The sequence below is a fragment of the Aulonocara sp. 'chitande type north' Nkhata Bay genome, linkage group LG8, assembly GCF_057382095.1.
Source record: "Aulonocara sp. 'chitande type north' Nkhata Bay isolate Kocher_YH1m ecotype deep benthic linkage group LG8, A_spYH_male_GT1.1, whole genome shotgun sequence".
Taxonomy (NCBI): Eukaryota; Metazoa; Chordata; class Actinopteri; order Cichliformes; family Cichlidae; genus Aulonocara; species Aulonocara sp. 'chitande type north' Nkhata Bay.
In genome coordinates, this window is record NC_141351.1 from 9785899 (window position 1) to 9802668 (window position 16770).

At 42.8% G+C, this 16770-nt stretch overlaps 1 protein-coding gene across 5 annotated transcripts in view; it reads right to left on the minus strand.

The window, feature by feature from the left end:
- Positions 1–3356: 3356 nt before the first annotated feature.
- Positions 3357–16770, minus strand: part of ankfn1b (ankyrin repeat and fibronectin type III domain containing 1b) — a 157340-nt gene continuing 143926 nt past the window's right edge. For all 5 annotated transcript variants that reach the window (XM_086303387.1, XM_086303386.1, XM_086303389.1 and 2 more), the window contains 11 exons: positions 15991–16090; positions 15331–15463; positions 15117–15236; positions 14803–15018; positions 12273–12439; positions 11995–12145; positions 10231–10399; positions 9929–10095; positions 9571–9778; positions 8710–9434; positions 3357–8625 (listed from right to left, as the gene is read on the minus strand). In XM_086303387.1, the coding sequence (XP_086159513.1) occupies positions 8317–8625; positions 8710–9434; positions 9571–9778; positions 9929–10095; positions 10231–10399; positions 11995–12145; positions 12273–12439; positions 14803–15018; positions 15117–15236; positions 15331–15463; positions 15991–16090 (2465 nt within the window). In that variant the 3' untranslated portion in view covers positions 3357–8316. The remainder of the gene's footprint in view (positions 8626–8709; positions 9435–9570; positions 9779–9928; positions 10096–10230; positions 10400–11994; positions 12146–12272; positions 12440–14802; positions 15019–15116; positions 15237–15330; positions 15464–15990; positions 16091–16770) is intronic.

A 16770-nucleotide genomic window follows, 5' to 3' on the forward strand; every position in this document is an offset into this window, starting at 1 on the left:
GAACAATAAAGCCAGATCTTCATAAAAACTTCAAAAAGGCCTCGCCAAGTGTTTTATAGGTGCTTTAAAGGTTTATGGGCCCTGGGGAGGGAGGGAGGGAGGGAGAGAAATGAATGATGCAGTAGTAGGCTTCACTTTTCCCACCCACTGCACGCATACACAACACAAGAACACACACACATGGCATCATGCACACGCATATATGCCACTGCTGATCTGCCAGTAAGTGCCGGGCTGAAATCAGCTGGTGGTAGGCAGGGCATGGCAGGGGGTGGTTGTGGATGAGGGAAAGGGTGAAAAGGGGTGGGGGTGGAGGGTGGAACAGGTGATCATGGACTAGAAAAGCCGGCCATTTACCATTTACCATTTATCAGTCGGGGTAGAAAAGGAACATGAAGATGAAAGACGGATGCCAGTGCAGCAGCGTGCATTTCAAATACTTGCAGTTAGAATTTCTATTATTTTCAAGCTCAGACACTTTTGTATATATTCAATGTCACATTTGCAGACAGTGAGAAATTAACTGACTTGTTGGACTGGTACGCCCACTTGTACTTCATGTAAAGCCTGCGTGTTTATGTGTAGTTGTCAGGCTGAGGTGTAGTCCAAGCTTAATCCCCAACGACCTCAGGATGGGTTAAGAGTCAGAGCAGATTAAAGTCCACAGTCTGCACACCATCAAAATACACTGGATGCTGTTTTTTAGGTGGACCTCTTTTAGCCGCACAGAACAGGAGCAGGGACTCACATGCAATTAGCTGTTTGAACTCTTCAACTTCCAGTACACAAGCTTAACAGAGTCCTACTTCTGTGCCAGCTAAAGTGCTGATGAAATCACCTATCAAATGATTCCCCCTAGATACATAGCTTCACATCGCCACATGTGGATGCTTATATTTTGATGAGTCACTGGGCCTGTGCTGAGCGCATTGCACATTCAGTCTCTTTTATGAGCATGAATAGGCACTATTCAAGGTGTTTTTGGAATGTTTGGGTTTTTTTGTAGTTATTCAGATATACGCCAGGGGTTATATTTAGCTCGTGTCTTCCTGGAGTCAGAAGGTTTAAAATTAGGAGGTGTCAGAATTCCAGCACAATTCTTAAGTTACTGTCAATAAACGGTAAGGGGCTGCTCTTAAAGGCGTAGCGTGCTGGCAAGGGTGAATTATAGCACGATATAGGTGTAATAAAGTGCTTGGGAAAGTGTGTATGGATTTGTCATAATATAGTGTAAATCTGCTACATACATGCACAGTTACACATCTACACATCTCAAGATTCCTGAGTCTTTGCTCTGTGTGTGTTGTGCATCGGTGTGGGTTTGTGCGTCCATCTCCACATTAGTGTTTGTAGGATCTGTTGACAGCAAAGCATGCAGCATTTTATTTGCTCAAGGGCTGAAAAAACACATGGCGTTAGCAAGGGAGTGCTGTGATTTGAGCCTGCTGAAAGCAGCCTGGCCAGCCAGAATTCAACCACGGTTCAGCTGCACATATTAATACACTGTATGAAAACACACAAGATTAATCAGTGTGCATGTATAAATGCATATTTTACTGCCATGCAGATGGGCTTTAAGGTTTAGATAGATAGATAGATAGATAGATAGATAGATAGATAGATAGATAGATAGATAGATAGATAGATAGATAGATAGATAGATAGATAGATAGATAGATAGATAGATAGATAGATAGATAGATAGATAGATAGATCAGGCAGACATGGGGGGCAGTCAGTGGTATCAATTCCTTTATCCTCCAGGCCTGTATACTTTTACCAAATGCGGCCCAGCATTATTGTGCACCAGGAGGAACCCAGGACCCACTGCACCATTATATAGGGGCTGACAATGGGTACAAGAATTTCAACCTGATACATAATGGCAGTCAGGTTGCAGTTGCCTGTAGGGGCCTGTGCATCCTCCATGGATATGCCTCACTGACCCAACAACAAACCCATTGTGAATGATGTTGCAGGACACATAATTCTCCAAGGCTTCCCAAGACGCTTTCATGTTTGTCACATGCTCAGCGTGAACCTGTTCTCATCTGTAAAGGCACAGGTCCAGTGGACCTGCCAATTCTATGGCAAATGCCAATTAGGGTCCACAGTGCAAGGCAGTGAGCACAGGGCCCACTAGAGGATGTCGGGTGCTCAGGTACCCGTCATGAAGTCTGTTTCTGATTGCTTGGTCAGAGGCATTCACACCAGTGGCAGAGATCATTTCGTAGCTCTGGCAGGGCTCATCCTGTTCCTTCTTGCACGAAGGAGCAGATACTTGATGGGTTAAGGACCTACTTAAGGACCTTGATTTCTGACTCAACATTTGAGTGGCATTTGACAGACTTTAAGAACACATTAAATCCACCTTCCCAACATTTCTAGTTCCCATTATCTACCACTGCTCTGTCGTACAATCCTTTGGTTCCTATTGGTTGTGGGGTAGACCCTTGGTGGACTGGTCCTCTTGCACAACTCTTGGTCGTTCAATCAAACTGGAAATTTGGAGCCCAAAACAGCACTTTAGCCATGTTTCTTGAGGTGTTACTGTTCCTGTCTTGTGCTAGGGTGTAGTTGGCTCCCATCAGGAAATGCTATTGTTACAGGGGACATCTATTCTGAAATGCATCACTACTATAAAGCTTATGCTTGTAAATGGGTGTATGAAATTTGTGAGTCTTCTCTAGGGCAGCCGAATGAATTTTTCTTACAGTCTTTCTTCACAGAGAATACTTCTTTTTCATAAAAGACATATCTGTCGCTGGATTTGTTTTAATTTAATTCAAAACGTGATGCTTGCGCTTGAATTTGGATTATATAATATATGAGTGTTCATCCATGGAGAGTTTACTCTGTTTGCCTTATATGGCTCTTCCCTCTCCACTTATAGGCTAAGATTCAGAGTGCAGCTGCCCACCATTCAGTTTTCATCAACTGGGTGGCAAAGAACGGTGAGGTCATTTCAATATAGCAACAAGAGCCCTCTATTTGTCACCCTCATTCATATCAGATGAATGAATGGCTTTTGGGAATGTATCATGCATGTGGCTGAAACTTCAAACTAAAAGAATAAGCCCCACAGAATCAGATCTACACACACTTGAAATACAAGCTTGCTTGGTCCTTCTAGCTAAAAATGTCAGTGACGCTGACAGAGTTTTCAGCTTTCACAAACTAGTGCAGTTCATTTGTAGAGTGGACAATCTGTGAAACAGGAAGTGTAAAAAGGTAATATCACATAAAAGAAGTTATTGCTCAGTGGGACACACATGAAGGTCAGAGGCTTCCTACACTTGTGTGCGGCAATAACAAGAGAAGAAACCACAAAAACAACCGAGGCTTTCATTTTGTAATATTCATTTATTGTTCAATAAAAATAGATTTTAAAAAAGTGACGTGATGTCTCCTTCATGACTTTGCCTGATGCATCTGCCAACTCCTTGTAAACATGGTGCCTAACTCTTTTTTTTTTTTTTTTGGACTGGAAAGGGAATTTTTTCTGAAAAGAAAGAAAGAAAGGAAAACAACAACCAGCCTGCTACTTCTCTGATCTTTGACCTCTGTTATGATAACCCGTCTTACATTTACTTTCACATTTAGGGCCGATACAGTACATTCATCCACACTGGTCTCGTTCGTCTATATACATAGTTCAGTTTCTGGCTGTGTGATTTGTTTTTGCAGATGGCCCTCGTAAAAACGGCTTTAAACAGTTCGAATAAAGAAGACATCTAGGCGCTAACACAAGAGTTCAAGCCATCAGTAAAACCAATTACAACTTATTAGAACAACAGTTTGTCTTAAGACATCTTTATACAGTAGTTACAAGTAAACAAAAGGAGTACGGAAAGTAAGTTGAGTCTGTAAACACTTTGAAAGACACCACTGTTGGCTCCCTCTGTGAAAGCTTCAATGGCATCTTGTGAACCTGGAATGCTACAGTAACTGAGGCCAGGTCCACCGACTTCATCAAACTCTCCTCCTTTGGACCTTTCTGGTGCTACATTTGAAAATTCTGCAGGTCACTGTGACGGTAAGACGTTGCTGAGCTTGGCTGACATTTTAGAAGAGGAAACCTATTTATCATAGGCTGAAAATAGCTGAGAGGGGGGAAAAACTTCCTGTTAGAATGAGATACTGTAAACTATGCACAGACTGCTGTCTTTCAAGTGTTTCAGTAGTTTATCTAAAAAAAAAAAAGAAGAAAGTGTAGATTGGTAAGAGGCCCAATTCATTAAGAATGAATAGGGGTTAATAAGAAAAATACAGGTCTCCATGAGAATTGCCTTTGCTGAGACAATTTATGTGTCGTGGGGAATTTCTCGATGGAGGTTTATGTATAGCAAGATTGCTAGCATTATTGCTGGTAGCATCTCCGAGTTACAACAAATGGAATTATAATTTTAAAAAAAAGAAGAAGAGATGGTGTTTTGTACCTGTATGGGATTCTCAAAGTCCCAAACGCTTTCTACAGGAAATAAGGCTGAAATTGTAATGTATAATTTAGAATGAAGAAATCTCCATTCTGGCTTTTAAGTTCTGATTGATAAGAAGTTTGAAGGAATATTTTTGATGTTATATTTTGGAGGTAGAGTAGATTTAAGAACATTATGTAACATTTGCCGAGGATAGGCAACAGTGACCTCTGTGGCCACAAGTGGTAATTACAGTCAAAGCAACAATATACAAATTCCCATACTTGAACTGCTTCTTTGGTGCAGTTTACCAACATACAGCAGAAGCCAGTATTAGAAGTTATACAGTAAGCTGAGTGAAGCAGATGATTTTTTAAATTTAACTGAGATGTGAAAATGTTTCTGATGTGGGCATCTTCAAAAACCAGTGAGTCAACAGCTTTGCTATGTGCACGAGTATAAGTCATAACAAGCCAGCCATTACTTTTTAACTGCAAGACCGAGAGCAAGAATGTGCGCTTGGCATCAGTTGTTTTATTTAACTGAGCGCTTTGCCAAACCCAAATTTACTTTTGATGTCAAAGTTGTCTTATGTGCAGCGTGATTCAGTCACACTAGAGTAAAAATAGGATGGTAACCTCCTTGTAAATAAAAAAAAAAAATCAGTGGCTACCGAGTGATTGTGCTGATTGTTTTCTTTTTTTTTGTTTTTGTTTGCAGTGACAATGCTTGATTGCAGGCTAGGTTGCACACCTGGTCACCTGGTGGAGGCAACTTGTCTCCAAACAGTTGGTGTCTGACTCAGACTCACTGTAGTCACTCTCATACAGATTGTCAAAGGTTTGCAACTAGCTGGCATGTAATTTATAAACAAAGACAGACCATCAATGCGTTGTCATCAATGCGAGTCAGTCAGTGAGTGCAATTTGCCTGTGACGCGTCACCAAGCACGTGTGTCATTTTGTAGTTGAATTGCCAACCAGCATCAACAACATTATTGTTTGTGAAGGAATCTGATTTTTTCTTTTTGTCTATGAGATTCTGGCTGAACTCTGAATGGAAGTAGCTGATGTTAATTTCTGTTTAATTAGAATTTTTGTGCATCTACATGTAACAGATATGCGAATTTTGTCAATTTATCGCAGTAAATCACTGTGTTGTTACTAATAGATTCCGTATAGATTCCTAATGACTTTATCTTATTGCAATTTTACATCTTTGACATCATCAAAGATGGCGACTGACTCCAAGTGGTTGCAGACCTGGGTCTGATCTCAATATTGTAACATTAGTCTATGACTCCATGATGTGACTACCAAGCTACCTTGTGTTGGCTAGCTGAAGACCCAATTGGTGTTGCGTGATGTAGTCCCACAAAGTGTTACGCAAATTTTGTGGGAGATTGTACCTGATCAACCAGAATTACAGTGCAAGAACAGATGGGAATACCACTATACGCTTGAATTAAGTTGAGAGCAGCTGTTCAATGCAGAATTCATGGTCCCGTGTCTGTATCCATTTGCGTAGGTATTTGGCTACGCAGAGTGAAGAATTTTGGGCATGCAGCTTATGCAGTCCACCAGAGTGTGCTATCCTCTAAAACCCAACAGTGTACAGCCCAATGGGGATATAGAGTGAATACTGAGCAGCTGAAAAGTGGGCACTCTATTTAATTTCAGCTCTTCATAGGTTATAGTGTCAGTCTTACCCAAAACTGGCTGGTGTACCAAGCTGATGGAGTAGTCTTATAGACAGCATAAAAGATGGAGGTAGTTTCTGGTATTAATAAGTAAAACTAAGATAAAGTCCTTTAAACCTTCATTCTTTCTAACTGCCACCAGGGGGTGTTACCTGTGGTTGCAAAAAGACTTCTGGTCCCATAGAGGAGTCTGGGACAACTCTCTGACTTGACTTGACCTCTGTAAACACTTTCCAGCTGACTTTATGGTCTCAGTCACTGATTTTGGTTAGAGTTCATTTTGTAAATCTTGGTGGTACGGTGTTTCAGAAATGAATATACCCAGGGTATGTTTATTGGCGATGGACTTTTTATTGACGAGTGCTTAGCAGTCACCAATCACACCTGGTGGCAGACCCATGGCAATGGTGGCAGGAGACAAAACTCGTCGCGCGATCTCCAGCTCCTGCAGTCTGCATGGAGAAGCATTTTTGGGCAAAATACTGAACTCCAAGTTTCCCTCGATTAATACATCAGAGTGTGAGCGTGCATGTGAATTTTAGTGCTTAGGCACTGAATAATAGTACTGTATAAATGTGTGTGTTACTGGGTGAATGATTTAATAAAAAGTATAGTAAGTAAAGTAAAAAAGTGCTCAATTTGAGTAGAGTGGTCTTTGAGGTTAAAATGTGATGTTATGGTAGCTGTTTCCATCTTTTATACTGTCTATGAGTAGTCCGTGGACCAGGTGTTCCACAGATTTTTGACACTGCCCCCTGGTGACAGGAAACTGCAACAACATGCAGATGGTGGTCTGATAAACTGTGTGTAGGATCAACACATAACCTTAAAGCCTCCTATTAATACAAATACGAATGGCTCGATCAGTTGGCCACGAGTCTCGCTTTGTAGAAATGTAAAAAAAAACAAACGAGTCCCTTTGCTGGAGTCGTTTCATGTGTAACACAGTTTAAAGCAGAGTCAGACATGGTTTGGGATATACTGTGTAGTGTGCATCTTACAAATGGTGGGCCTCTTAACAACCCTTTGGGATAACTTGTTCTAGACTGAAGTGCACCGTTTTCTGTTGCATCTGGGAACACCACTGAATCAAACACAACAAAACACTGAACTAGTTAACTCTGAGCACAGCATGACTACAGTACTTGAAATGTACTCGGCACAAATCTGGAAGGTTTGCATGCTTTTTTTTCTCCATCAATTAGAATAACAAAAAAAAAGGAGAGAGTAAAAAGTATTGCTTGTTTTTTCTCTGTTTTGAAAACCCAAATCAGCTGGTTTTATTTTGTGTTTCTCCACAAGATGATCATATCGGTTAGCTACACTGTGACTAAGTCTACTACACAGCAGACTTGTTGCTGCAAAAGGGAGAAAAGGAGCACCGGAGTTAGTGCTGGGGTTTATGTGATGTAACCTCCACCCTCCTTCCTATTCACTCTTTTTTTCCCCTCACTCTCACTCTCTATCATGCTCTCAATTCCTTGGCTGCTTGCTGCTAGACAGTACAGTGGCCAAGAGCAGTTGAGTGACAAGTTGACGGGCCAAATCGTCGGGTCCATTGCATCCCCGAGCAGAGACGCCAGCCACCTCTGTACTTCTCCCCTTCCTTCCTGCCTCCTGGGCTAAGTCCAGAGCCCACATCCTGGGAACATGGGGCCGGACGGCTGGAGCCGACAGCACAATAAGAGGGTTCATAGGAAAAGCCGTGTCCGCGTGTGGCTGGGAGGCGCTGATGCTGCCCATGTCATTTTGGCAGCTCGCACGGCTCTATCTGCTGGCCTCAATCACGCCAAAAGTCAAAGAGACGCTCCATTAATCTCGCTCAGCATCACAATCTTTTACCCAATGACTTCTGACAGCACAAAAAAAATAGTTTCTCTTTGTTCTACTGTTATTGTTCATTTGGTGTCCATATGAGGGTCTCTGATGTTCATCAACAAAAAAAGAAAGGTTCTACGTATGGGAGAACAGATTTCATGGAAACAGATTCTCGGAGTAGCATTTCAGATAACCAGAACACAGCAGAAAATATGACAACATGATATAGCTGCAGCCGAAGACAGTATCAACACAGTGAGAGGGAAAAAATTGTAGAGTTTAGGAGCCTGCAGACAGCGTGACAGTTCAGTACGTTTATCAAAACAGAATCTCGGCACGGGGTGAACTCTTAAGATTTGCCCCTCTCACTTCTGGGAAGTATCACACTGTGGTGGCCCGGCTGTGTTTGAGGGCTAGTGGCGAATACTCCTTAATACGAACACACAGTTTGCCCCTCAGCCAGGGGTTTTGAAGCTCCAGGGGACAGAAGTCGTCCTGTAACCACTTCTCTCTGTCGTCCACAACCAGCACGAGGCCGAAGTGCTTCAGCTGTTCAGGACTGTAGTAAACACACTGCTCCTGTTCGTCACCGTTTTCACTGCTTCCCATCATGCGCCGGGACACGACGTTCATCTCCTGCACCACCAGCTGGACCATCTCCCGTGCGGATGTGCCTGGAGTTACACAAAGCTGAAATGTAGGAGGAGATATTAGCGTTTGCCAAAACAAACACAAGGCGCTCTGAGTGAAAATCCCTGGAAAATGAATCAATACCTTGACGCTGGTCTCCTTTGGCAGACCTGTGCGGTACTGCGGGTAGACTCTGAGTGTGGCATGACAGCCTTTCCTGAGAGCAGCAGGTGATGGTGAGGCGAGTCTCTGAGTGCCGCTGTCTTCTGATAATGTGCGTGCCGGCGGAAGCCGTGACAGGCAGCGCTCAGCGGAACAGCAGCGGTCTACTGATGAGGGCCGGTGCCATCTTCGCTGCGGTGAGGTGGAAGGTGAAGGGCAAGTAGTGTGGTAGGAGTAAGGCTGCTGGTGGGCGGAAGGGAACTCCAGACTGCTGGTCCTCACGCAGAAGGCCTGCCTCTTCTCTGTGATGTGCAAAAGCTCAATCTGCCTGCTGGGCAAGATGAAGTCACTGTCAAACAGCTCCGGAGCCCCCCTTCGCCTTTCTCCTCCACATCGAAAGCCTCCACCTCCTCCACACCTCTCTCCTTCCCTCCCGTGCTGCGGCTCTGATGCTTGGAGGACGTCTGGTGTGGAATCCCGCAGAGCTCCCCCTCCACGTCCACCCCCGCTGAGATGCATTCCTCCTCCTGAGCCGCCCCCGTCGATGCGCAGGAAACCACGGGGCTCCAGGGGCGCAGAGGACGAGAGAGGTGAAGGGGGCAACAGGTCCAGCTCTCGGGGGCTCTGGGCACGACTGGAGTCATAGTCACTGTCGGTAGTGAGGAAAACTTCAGAGGAGCCTTCCTCATCTGAGAGTCCAGCAAAATCTAAAGGGTGCAAGAAAAGAAAGAAATTTATAAATGAGTACAATAATTCCACAATATCACATTTTCTGGTATAAAAAAAATTGCTCATGTACAAAAAATATCTTTTGGAACCACACGAATCAGACGTCTTTCTGACCTGAGTGCTTACGGCATCGTTCGGGTGAAGGCATAGGAGAGGGCATGAAGTCTGGCTGAGATGAGGTAGAGGGAGGCTTGTCAGGCATCACCTCTTTAGAGAAGTCAATTATCCAGCTTACAGAGATGCCTCCTGTCGGCTGCTTGTAGCGGGCGTACTGCAAGGCATCCATAATCCATCTCACATCCCGCCACACCTCCTCCATTTGCTTTGGGAAAGTTATTAAGATCATAAGTTACAGTGACGTCTAATACTGTGCTACTCTGGGATTGTCCATCATAATGGGATATTTACACCTAGACTATGCTACAGGCTCGGATAAATCACAAATAGCTGACATGCTGACAGTATGTCATACCTGCATGTGTTCCTGAACTTGTTGGTGTTTCTTCTTGGCAACGAGGAGCTCAGCTTCAGAGAAGGCCTCCCGTAGTGCCTGCTGAGACATGAGGGACTCCAGCTCCAGCAAGGCGGACACCCTGCAGTACTGGCCGATGAAACTGGGGCAATAGGCATTAAAGTGCACTGAGGAAGAAAAGAAATCCAATAAGACCCAAAAGCAGAAATATAAAATCTTCTGAAATAGAGAAACACATATAGTAACAGCAGTTTTTCAAATATTTCTTTTATATAATACTGCATAAAATTTTATAAACTAACCCAATTCAAAGATCTGCAGCGGCAGTGTGAGGAAGCCGGAGCGCGGGGAGTATGGATTATTCTGACCGGGAGCCGTGCAGACTTCATCTGAAGGTGGCAGGAGGAGGAGGAAACACACTTTCTCCCCAAACTCCAACACTTCCTGGCTGTAGATACGGAAGTCCTGTGCCTAAACACAAAGAGACAGGTGATCTCTGTGGGTCTCTGGCTCCACAGGTATCGATGTACGCTTAGTTGAAGTCCTTTAGGACTGTAAAAATGTGACATAATACAGATATTTATATTTAAATCTTAAGCTTTCATTTGAATATATATGCAGTGTTGTTTGTGTACAAGAACTTTGTGGCAGAGGAATTGTTTTCAGGTTGTTTGACATCCTGTCTGTGAACATTAAGTCTCACGGACAGAAAATTAAATTTGGCAAAATGTTCAATGCAGTTCGGTTCTATTTACATAACAGTTGCCTTAAGTGCTTAATATTGTAAAGTAAACCCTATGATATTACAGAGAAACCCAACAATCATAGGACCCCATATGAGCAAGCATTTTGGCGACAGTGGGAAAGAAAAACTCCCTTTTAACAAGAAGAAACCTCCGGCAGAACCACGTTCAGGGATAGCTATCTGCCACAACCCGTTGGAGGTAAACACTTTGCTGTGTTGGTTCTGGAGGTCAATATTCAAGGTCGCTGTACCCTCATCCAATTAGATTCTCTCTGTATCTTAAAGAAATCCTACAACTGGGAGGTTGTAATAATTGGTTGATATTCTAAGAGTCATTTCTACTTTCCTTTGATAAACACAGTAAAGATCAAGTAATTGAGCCCAAGTTTATTAAGATTTACAGAGTATGGATCATAGAGTGCTATTTAAATCAATTTTATACGTTTCAGTATTTTAATAGCAGAATTAGGAACCAATAAAAAACCTTGTATAACAAAAAGCGACCTCATTGGGGGTTACCTTATCACACTCTTACACTTACACTTTAAACTGATTTACAAAGATTTCCCTACATGAGTGATTCATACCTTTAAGTCTCCAGTTCTTCATTCTTATAACAGTTAAATAAAAGACTTTGAGCAATAGTCCTTCAAGCTTCCTGAAGGTCTTTCAAACATTTTTTGGACATTGGCTGCTTTTTCACTCATTTTTAGTCCTGACCATTTTCAGAGGAATTTTGTTTTGTTTGTTAAGCCACTTAACACTGACTTGTGGATCATTCAAGCATTAAAAAAAAATCACCAAAGTAAAGGGATAAACCAGTGATGTGTCTGGTGATGTGTGGGGTCATCTTGACAGAATGGAACAAAAAGTAGCCAAAATGCAAAGAAGAGCTTTGAGTGTCATTCAATGTTCCATTTTTCTAGCAAAATACAAAGAAATAGGAGGCGGCTCAAGATTGTGACAGTGTGTATGTATCAACACAGTGCATATTTATCTTCATAGTCATGTAACTTTTAATAGCAGTGAAGTTTATGGTGCTGGCGCTCCTCCATTTGAACAGTTGGTGGGAAAAGTCAAATGGACAATGACTGCCATTGTGCAGGAATTCAAACCATGTTCTTTTAGAGAAATCATGTAGAATTAGTGGTCTAACCAGCGCTGCCTCAATTTCCACTGGAGTCATTTTAAAGAGCTTTCTGCTTCTGCTGCTGCCTGACTCGCTGTATGCTTCCCCAGGTTCTACGCATCAGTCAAAATCACTTTTACTAAACAAATTGTGGACTCACTCACTAAATAGATACAGTTGTCTTGTTCTGACCTGATTGCCAGGAATGTTGATGTGAGCTATCAGGTCCTTGATGGCATTACGCAGGTCCTGTAGGAGGCGATGGGGAGCACTCTGTACATCATGGTCCATTTCCAGTGACTCCTCCAGAGAGCTGAGGGCCTGAAGCCACTGCCACTCCTCTCTGGAATATCACAGAAACAACTCCTTTATTGTTTTGCTAGTTTAGTTTAGTTCTTGCTTTTGAAATTTATCAGCCTAACCAGCAGGACTGCAATTCAATTACACATTAGGTAATGCGTGATCCCAACCTGGACACATTGCTGTTGTCTCGAATTTTGGTATGACAGAGCACGTTGGGGAGTTTCTGGGGCACCAGTGCTCTTATCTGCTCCACCGATGTACACAACTTCAGGTAGCCCAGATATAAGCCTGGAGACAAAAGCTTCCTGCTACGCCTGTGGTACGCCAGCTTCTCCTAGAAACAGCAGACAGGGTGTCCCTTAAGACTTTTCATTGCATTTTAATACCACTAAAACAAACATACACAAGATGGAAATACAGAGTAAATTTAAGACGTAATGCAGTCTGCATGTCTTTTATTAAAAGAAACTAGACTAAGGGGCGTATTCGTGATAGCCTTGTGGGCAAGGTAGCCCAAATGCTCACTGTTTTGGGAATCCTTCCACATCTTCAGCTGGTATTTCAATGTAACTGGCATAACATCCTTCAGCCGTATACCTTGCCTGAGTGGGCCATCTAAGACAAAGTTAGCTGGCAAGCTCTGACCAGCCACATCCTTCTTGAGCTCCATTCTCCTCAATGGTTCTCCTCAGTTCTTTAATGGGAAATGAGGTAATGGCCTCATCAACCAGAGCTTAGCACTTGACTTCCTTCCTCATGACAAGCTGATAGCAATCATTATCAAGCCATTTGCCATTAAATGTGTATCTTCTAACTTCTGTCAACTAGCATTGACTAGAACTGGCCAGTCTTTACTTGACCTCCCTGCTGGGAATATGCATCAGTGAGTTTTGTATTTTAGTACATTTTTAGACATAGTCTGCCACAATTAAGGTACCAAATGTATTTAATCAGTCCAGTGTTACTGTTAGCTGTTTACAAACTCAAATGGTCGGCCAAACTACGTATAAGCTGTGGTTTTGTTTTTAGAGCAAAAAAGAACCAGGCACATGTTATGGCTAAACACCATTTTTACCTTCAGTGTCTGGTGTCCACTTATGTTCACTGACAGTGCTAGGATAAATCATCATCAGTTCATCTCTGTGATTTGGTGCTCTGCAACTGGAAAAAAACCTCTACCAGACTCTGGACTGTTCCTGTTCCAAAAGTAGCATGGCCGTAACACTGTTGTCACACTGCATGACCTAAAGGTATGCAGGGGGTAAAAATAGCAGCATTGTATGGTGGAATTTCCACCCAAACTGAACTAAAACTGTGGAATTCAGTACCTTTTTCTTTATAGAAGTAATTTTTAACTCTATGAAAGTAAGTGTTGAACGGGGTGAATTACATGATGGCTGTGCTTTTAATTTTTTCTCCGTAAGCATCCTCTCATTCAGTAGTCCTGTTTTTATGTTTCGCTGTTCAGTTAGTCTTGGATGCTTTTCATGTTGTTCCAGCGTGTTTAAAGTGGAAGTCAGTCCTGCAGAATAGCCCATCAGCACATTTTTTCGCATTTCATCATATAATTTGTTCATAACTGGCCACAAAACAAATATTTCAGTGAGCTGTGGTTTTGCCAAAGGGAATCTTCGCTATTGTTTTGGAACCACAGGACAAAACCAGTGTGCTTTAGAGGCCAAACAGCATTGCAACAATGGCATCAGGTTTACTAGGTTATATAGACAAAATCAACTTGTGGTTTACTTCCAGATTGTTTTTTGGTTGGTTTTTTTTGCTGAACTAAACATCCACACTGAATTAGTTATATAACACTAAATAACAACAGTTACACGGTTAGATCATCATCGTCTCCAACATGCTGAAAGTTTAAACTGCTACTTGCTGAATAAGCGGCTTTAAAACGTGAAGCGACTTCAAGATGGTTACGTTTACATGTTGAGCTGTCACAGATTGACCTGACGTTTGGCATTTTAATTAATCTGATGACAAGTCTGCTCAGTATGCTGAATGGCCTAATAATGACAGTGACAAATGGAAGAGCAGAGTCACGGTGATTAATGTTTGTCTAAATAAAGGGTGTCTGCACAAACAGAACTTGTAATTGGAAGCAGATTTCAATTTAAAGTCCTATTGTTCCTGCCTCGGTGCCTCATGTCTGTCAGGCTGTGTTTGGTTTTCTGTGAATGAGAGCCTCAGCGATTCCACTAAATACATGTTTCGGGGCATTTTGTTGTCGACAAAGCCCTTTATTCGACGTGCTTTGATCTGGCCACATCCTCGGGTAACATAAATGCAACATAAACTGCTGTGGAAGCGTTCTTTGACCAAAACAAAAGCAAAAAATAGCCCAATGTACAAAACTGAGGTAACTCCTAATCACTGCCAGCCCACTTCTCTACAATATGGGAGCCAATCAGCTTGTTTTGAAGAGAGTGGATATCTGGACAACACACAACACACTGACATGAGAGGTAAGATTGTGTAAAATTTCATCTTGTATGTCCCGATTCTGCACATTCACATGCAGATACTGTCTACAAAGATGCCTGCTGTCATGGTCCCATGGTTTTGTGTTATTTCTGAGTTTTGGTTTCTGTTTGAAAACCGCTTGTTGATTTTTTTTTTTTATATTTCTGTGCGAGCCAATTACATGTTACAATTACACAGTAATATCTTAAGACCTGCTGGACTCACATGAAGTGTGATGAGGAGCATGTCCAGCGCAGTGGGCTCTTCGGGGGATGATATAGATTTTCGTTGGAGCTGCAGTTTACAAAGCTGCGTCCAGCGTACCCCGTCAAGGTTGGGAGACGCATTCATGTCCTTCAGCAGCACCAACAGGGCGTTACCATGCTTGTCTTTGATCGGCTCAAAATATACCTGACCAAGATCCTGGGTTCCCAGTGCTCCCTGATAAAAAAAACATCAGATAATATTTCCTAAAATGTTTCACACTGAGCTCATATGATCACAGCCGCCATAATTTACTCATAAAACTATTAGACTACCTGTAGATGGGAGACGGCCTGCAGCATCTTGAGGCGAGTCTGCAGAGTGCATGAACACGACGTCTGGGAAGGACCGAGGCACTGCTGCAGCCACGAAATTTCCTCCCATAGATAGGACACCTGTTGCGGGATAGGAATCATAATAAGGGGCATTGTAATCATTTGTGCAAATGCATAGATATGTGACTGTCAAGTTAAACTGTGGTCCATGCACCTTAGTAAACCATAGAAAGTCCTGCATCAGTGAGCTTGAATACGAATCTTCAATCTCCACAATAGGAATCTGCTCCTCTGGAGTCACCAACACGTTGTCGTCTCTGTAGAATATGGACGCCAGATAGAGACCTCTGGAAGGAAACGCAGAAAAAATGTGTGTATGAGTATTTAATACAGCTCTGAATGTTTAAATGTCAAAAAACACTAGAATCAGTACTTTGCTGTTTTATGTAAATGTACATCGTAAAAAGGTATCTTCCACAGCGTGTCTTTTATCCTGTCTTCCTCCCCTCAACCCTATAAACGGTCACAGCAGACGGCCGCCCCTCCCTGAGCCTGGTTCTGCCGGAGGTTTCTTCCTGTTAAAAGGGGGTTTTCCTTATCCCTGTCACCAAGTGCTTGCTCATAGTAGGTAGTTTGATTGTTGGGATTTTCTCTCTATTACTCTAGGGTGTTTACCTTGCAGTATAAAGGACCTTGAGGTGACTGTTGCGGTGATTTGGTGCTATATAAATAAACCTGAACTAAAAATCTGGCGGGAGAGTGTAAAAATAAAATGACAAATTACACACCAGATTTGTTAAACATATAGTTAAAAGCCTAGGACATGGAGTGCTCTAATTTTTACGCCACGGTTCAAGGATAAACTCTCTTCTACCTTTTCAAACTTTTGACAAATTTGTTGGTGGGCTGGAAAAGGTGCCGCAGGCTCTTGGACACTGAGTGCTTCCTGCTTTGTGGTGGAGCTTTGCATTGCTCTGTGTGAAAAAACACAGGAAAAAAACAGAAAGGATTAAGCTAATTCCATAGCAACAACAGAGTCAGATTACCTGAATAACTATTCCAATGCCCTTGATGCTTAAAATCACAAATAGCATACCAGACACAATAGAGCCGTGACTCTGACTGGATTTCTCTCTAAACTGGTGTCTACTCCTGTCCTAACTACGCCCAGTGGCAGGCTGTTACCAGAGTTACCTAACTGACAACAAACCTGACACATCCAACATCGCGGTCAGAGTGGAATATTTCTTGACATGCTCTCCAGTGGTGCGGTACCATTTGACAGTCAAGCTGGCTGCCAGCAGCAGAGTATGGGCCTAAAGGGAACTGCTTACTCTCAGGTCCCAGAGGAGCTGTGTGTACATGTGTGTGTGTCTGTGTGTGTTTACCTGTACACGCTATAGCTGCTGGAGCATGGCAAGCCTCGAGCAACAGCCATACGCGCAGAGTCAAGGAGCTGTCGTAATTTGTGTGTGTGTACGTCTGTATGTGTCTTAAGCCTTCGCCGCTCACCTACAGGGGAGGTCAGTCAAGTCTGTGGGGACGTGTTTATTTTTAGTGGACCAGGAGGGGGTTGGAGGCCAGAGCGAGAGAGGTGAATGCATATCTATATGTGTGCGTTTGTAAGGGTGCTTGTTGGTGAGATAACGCACCT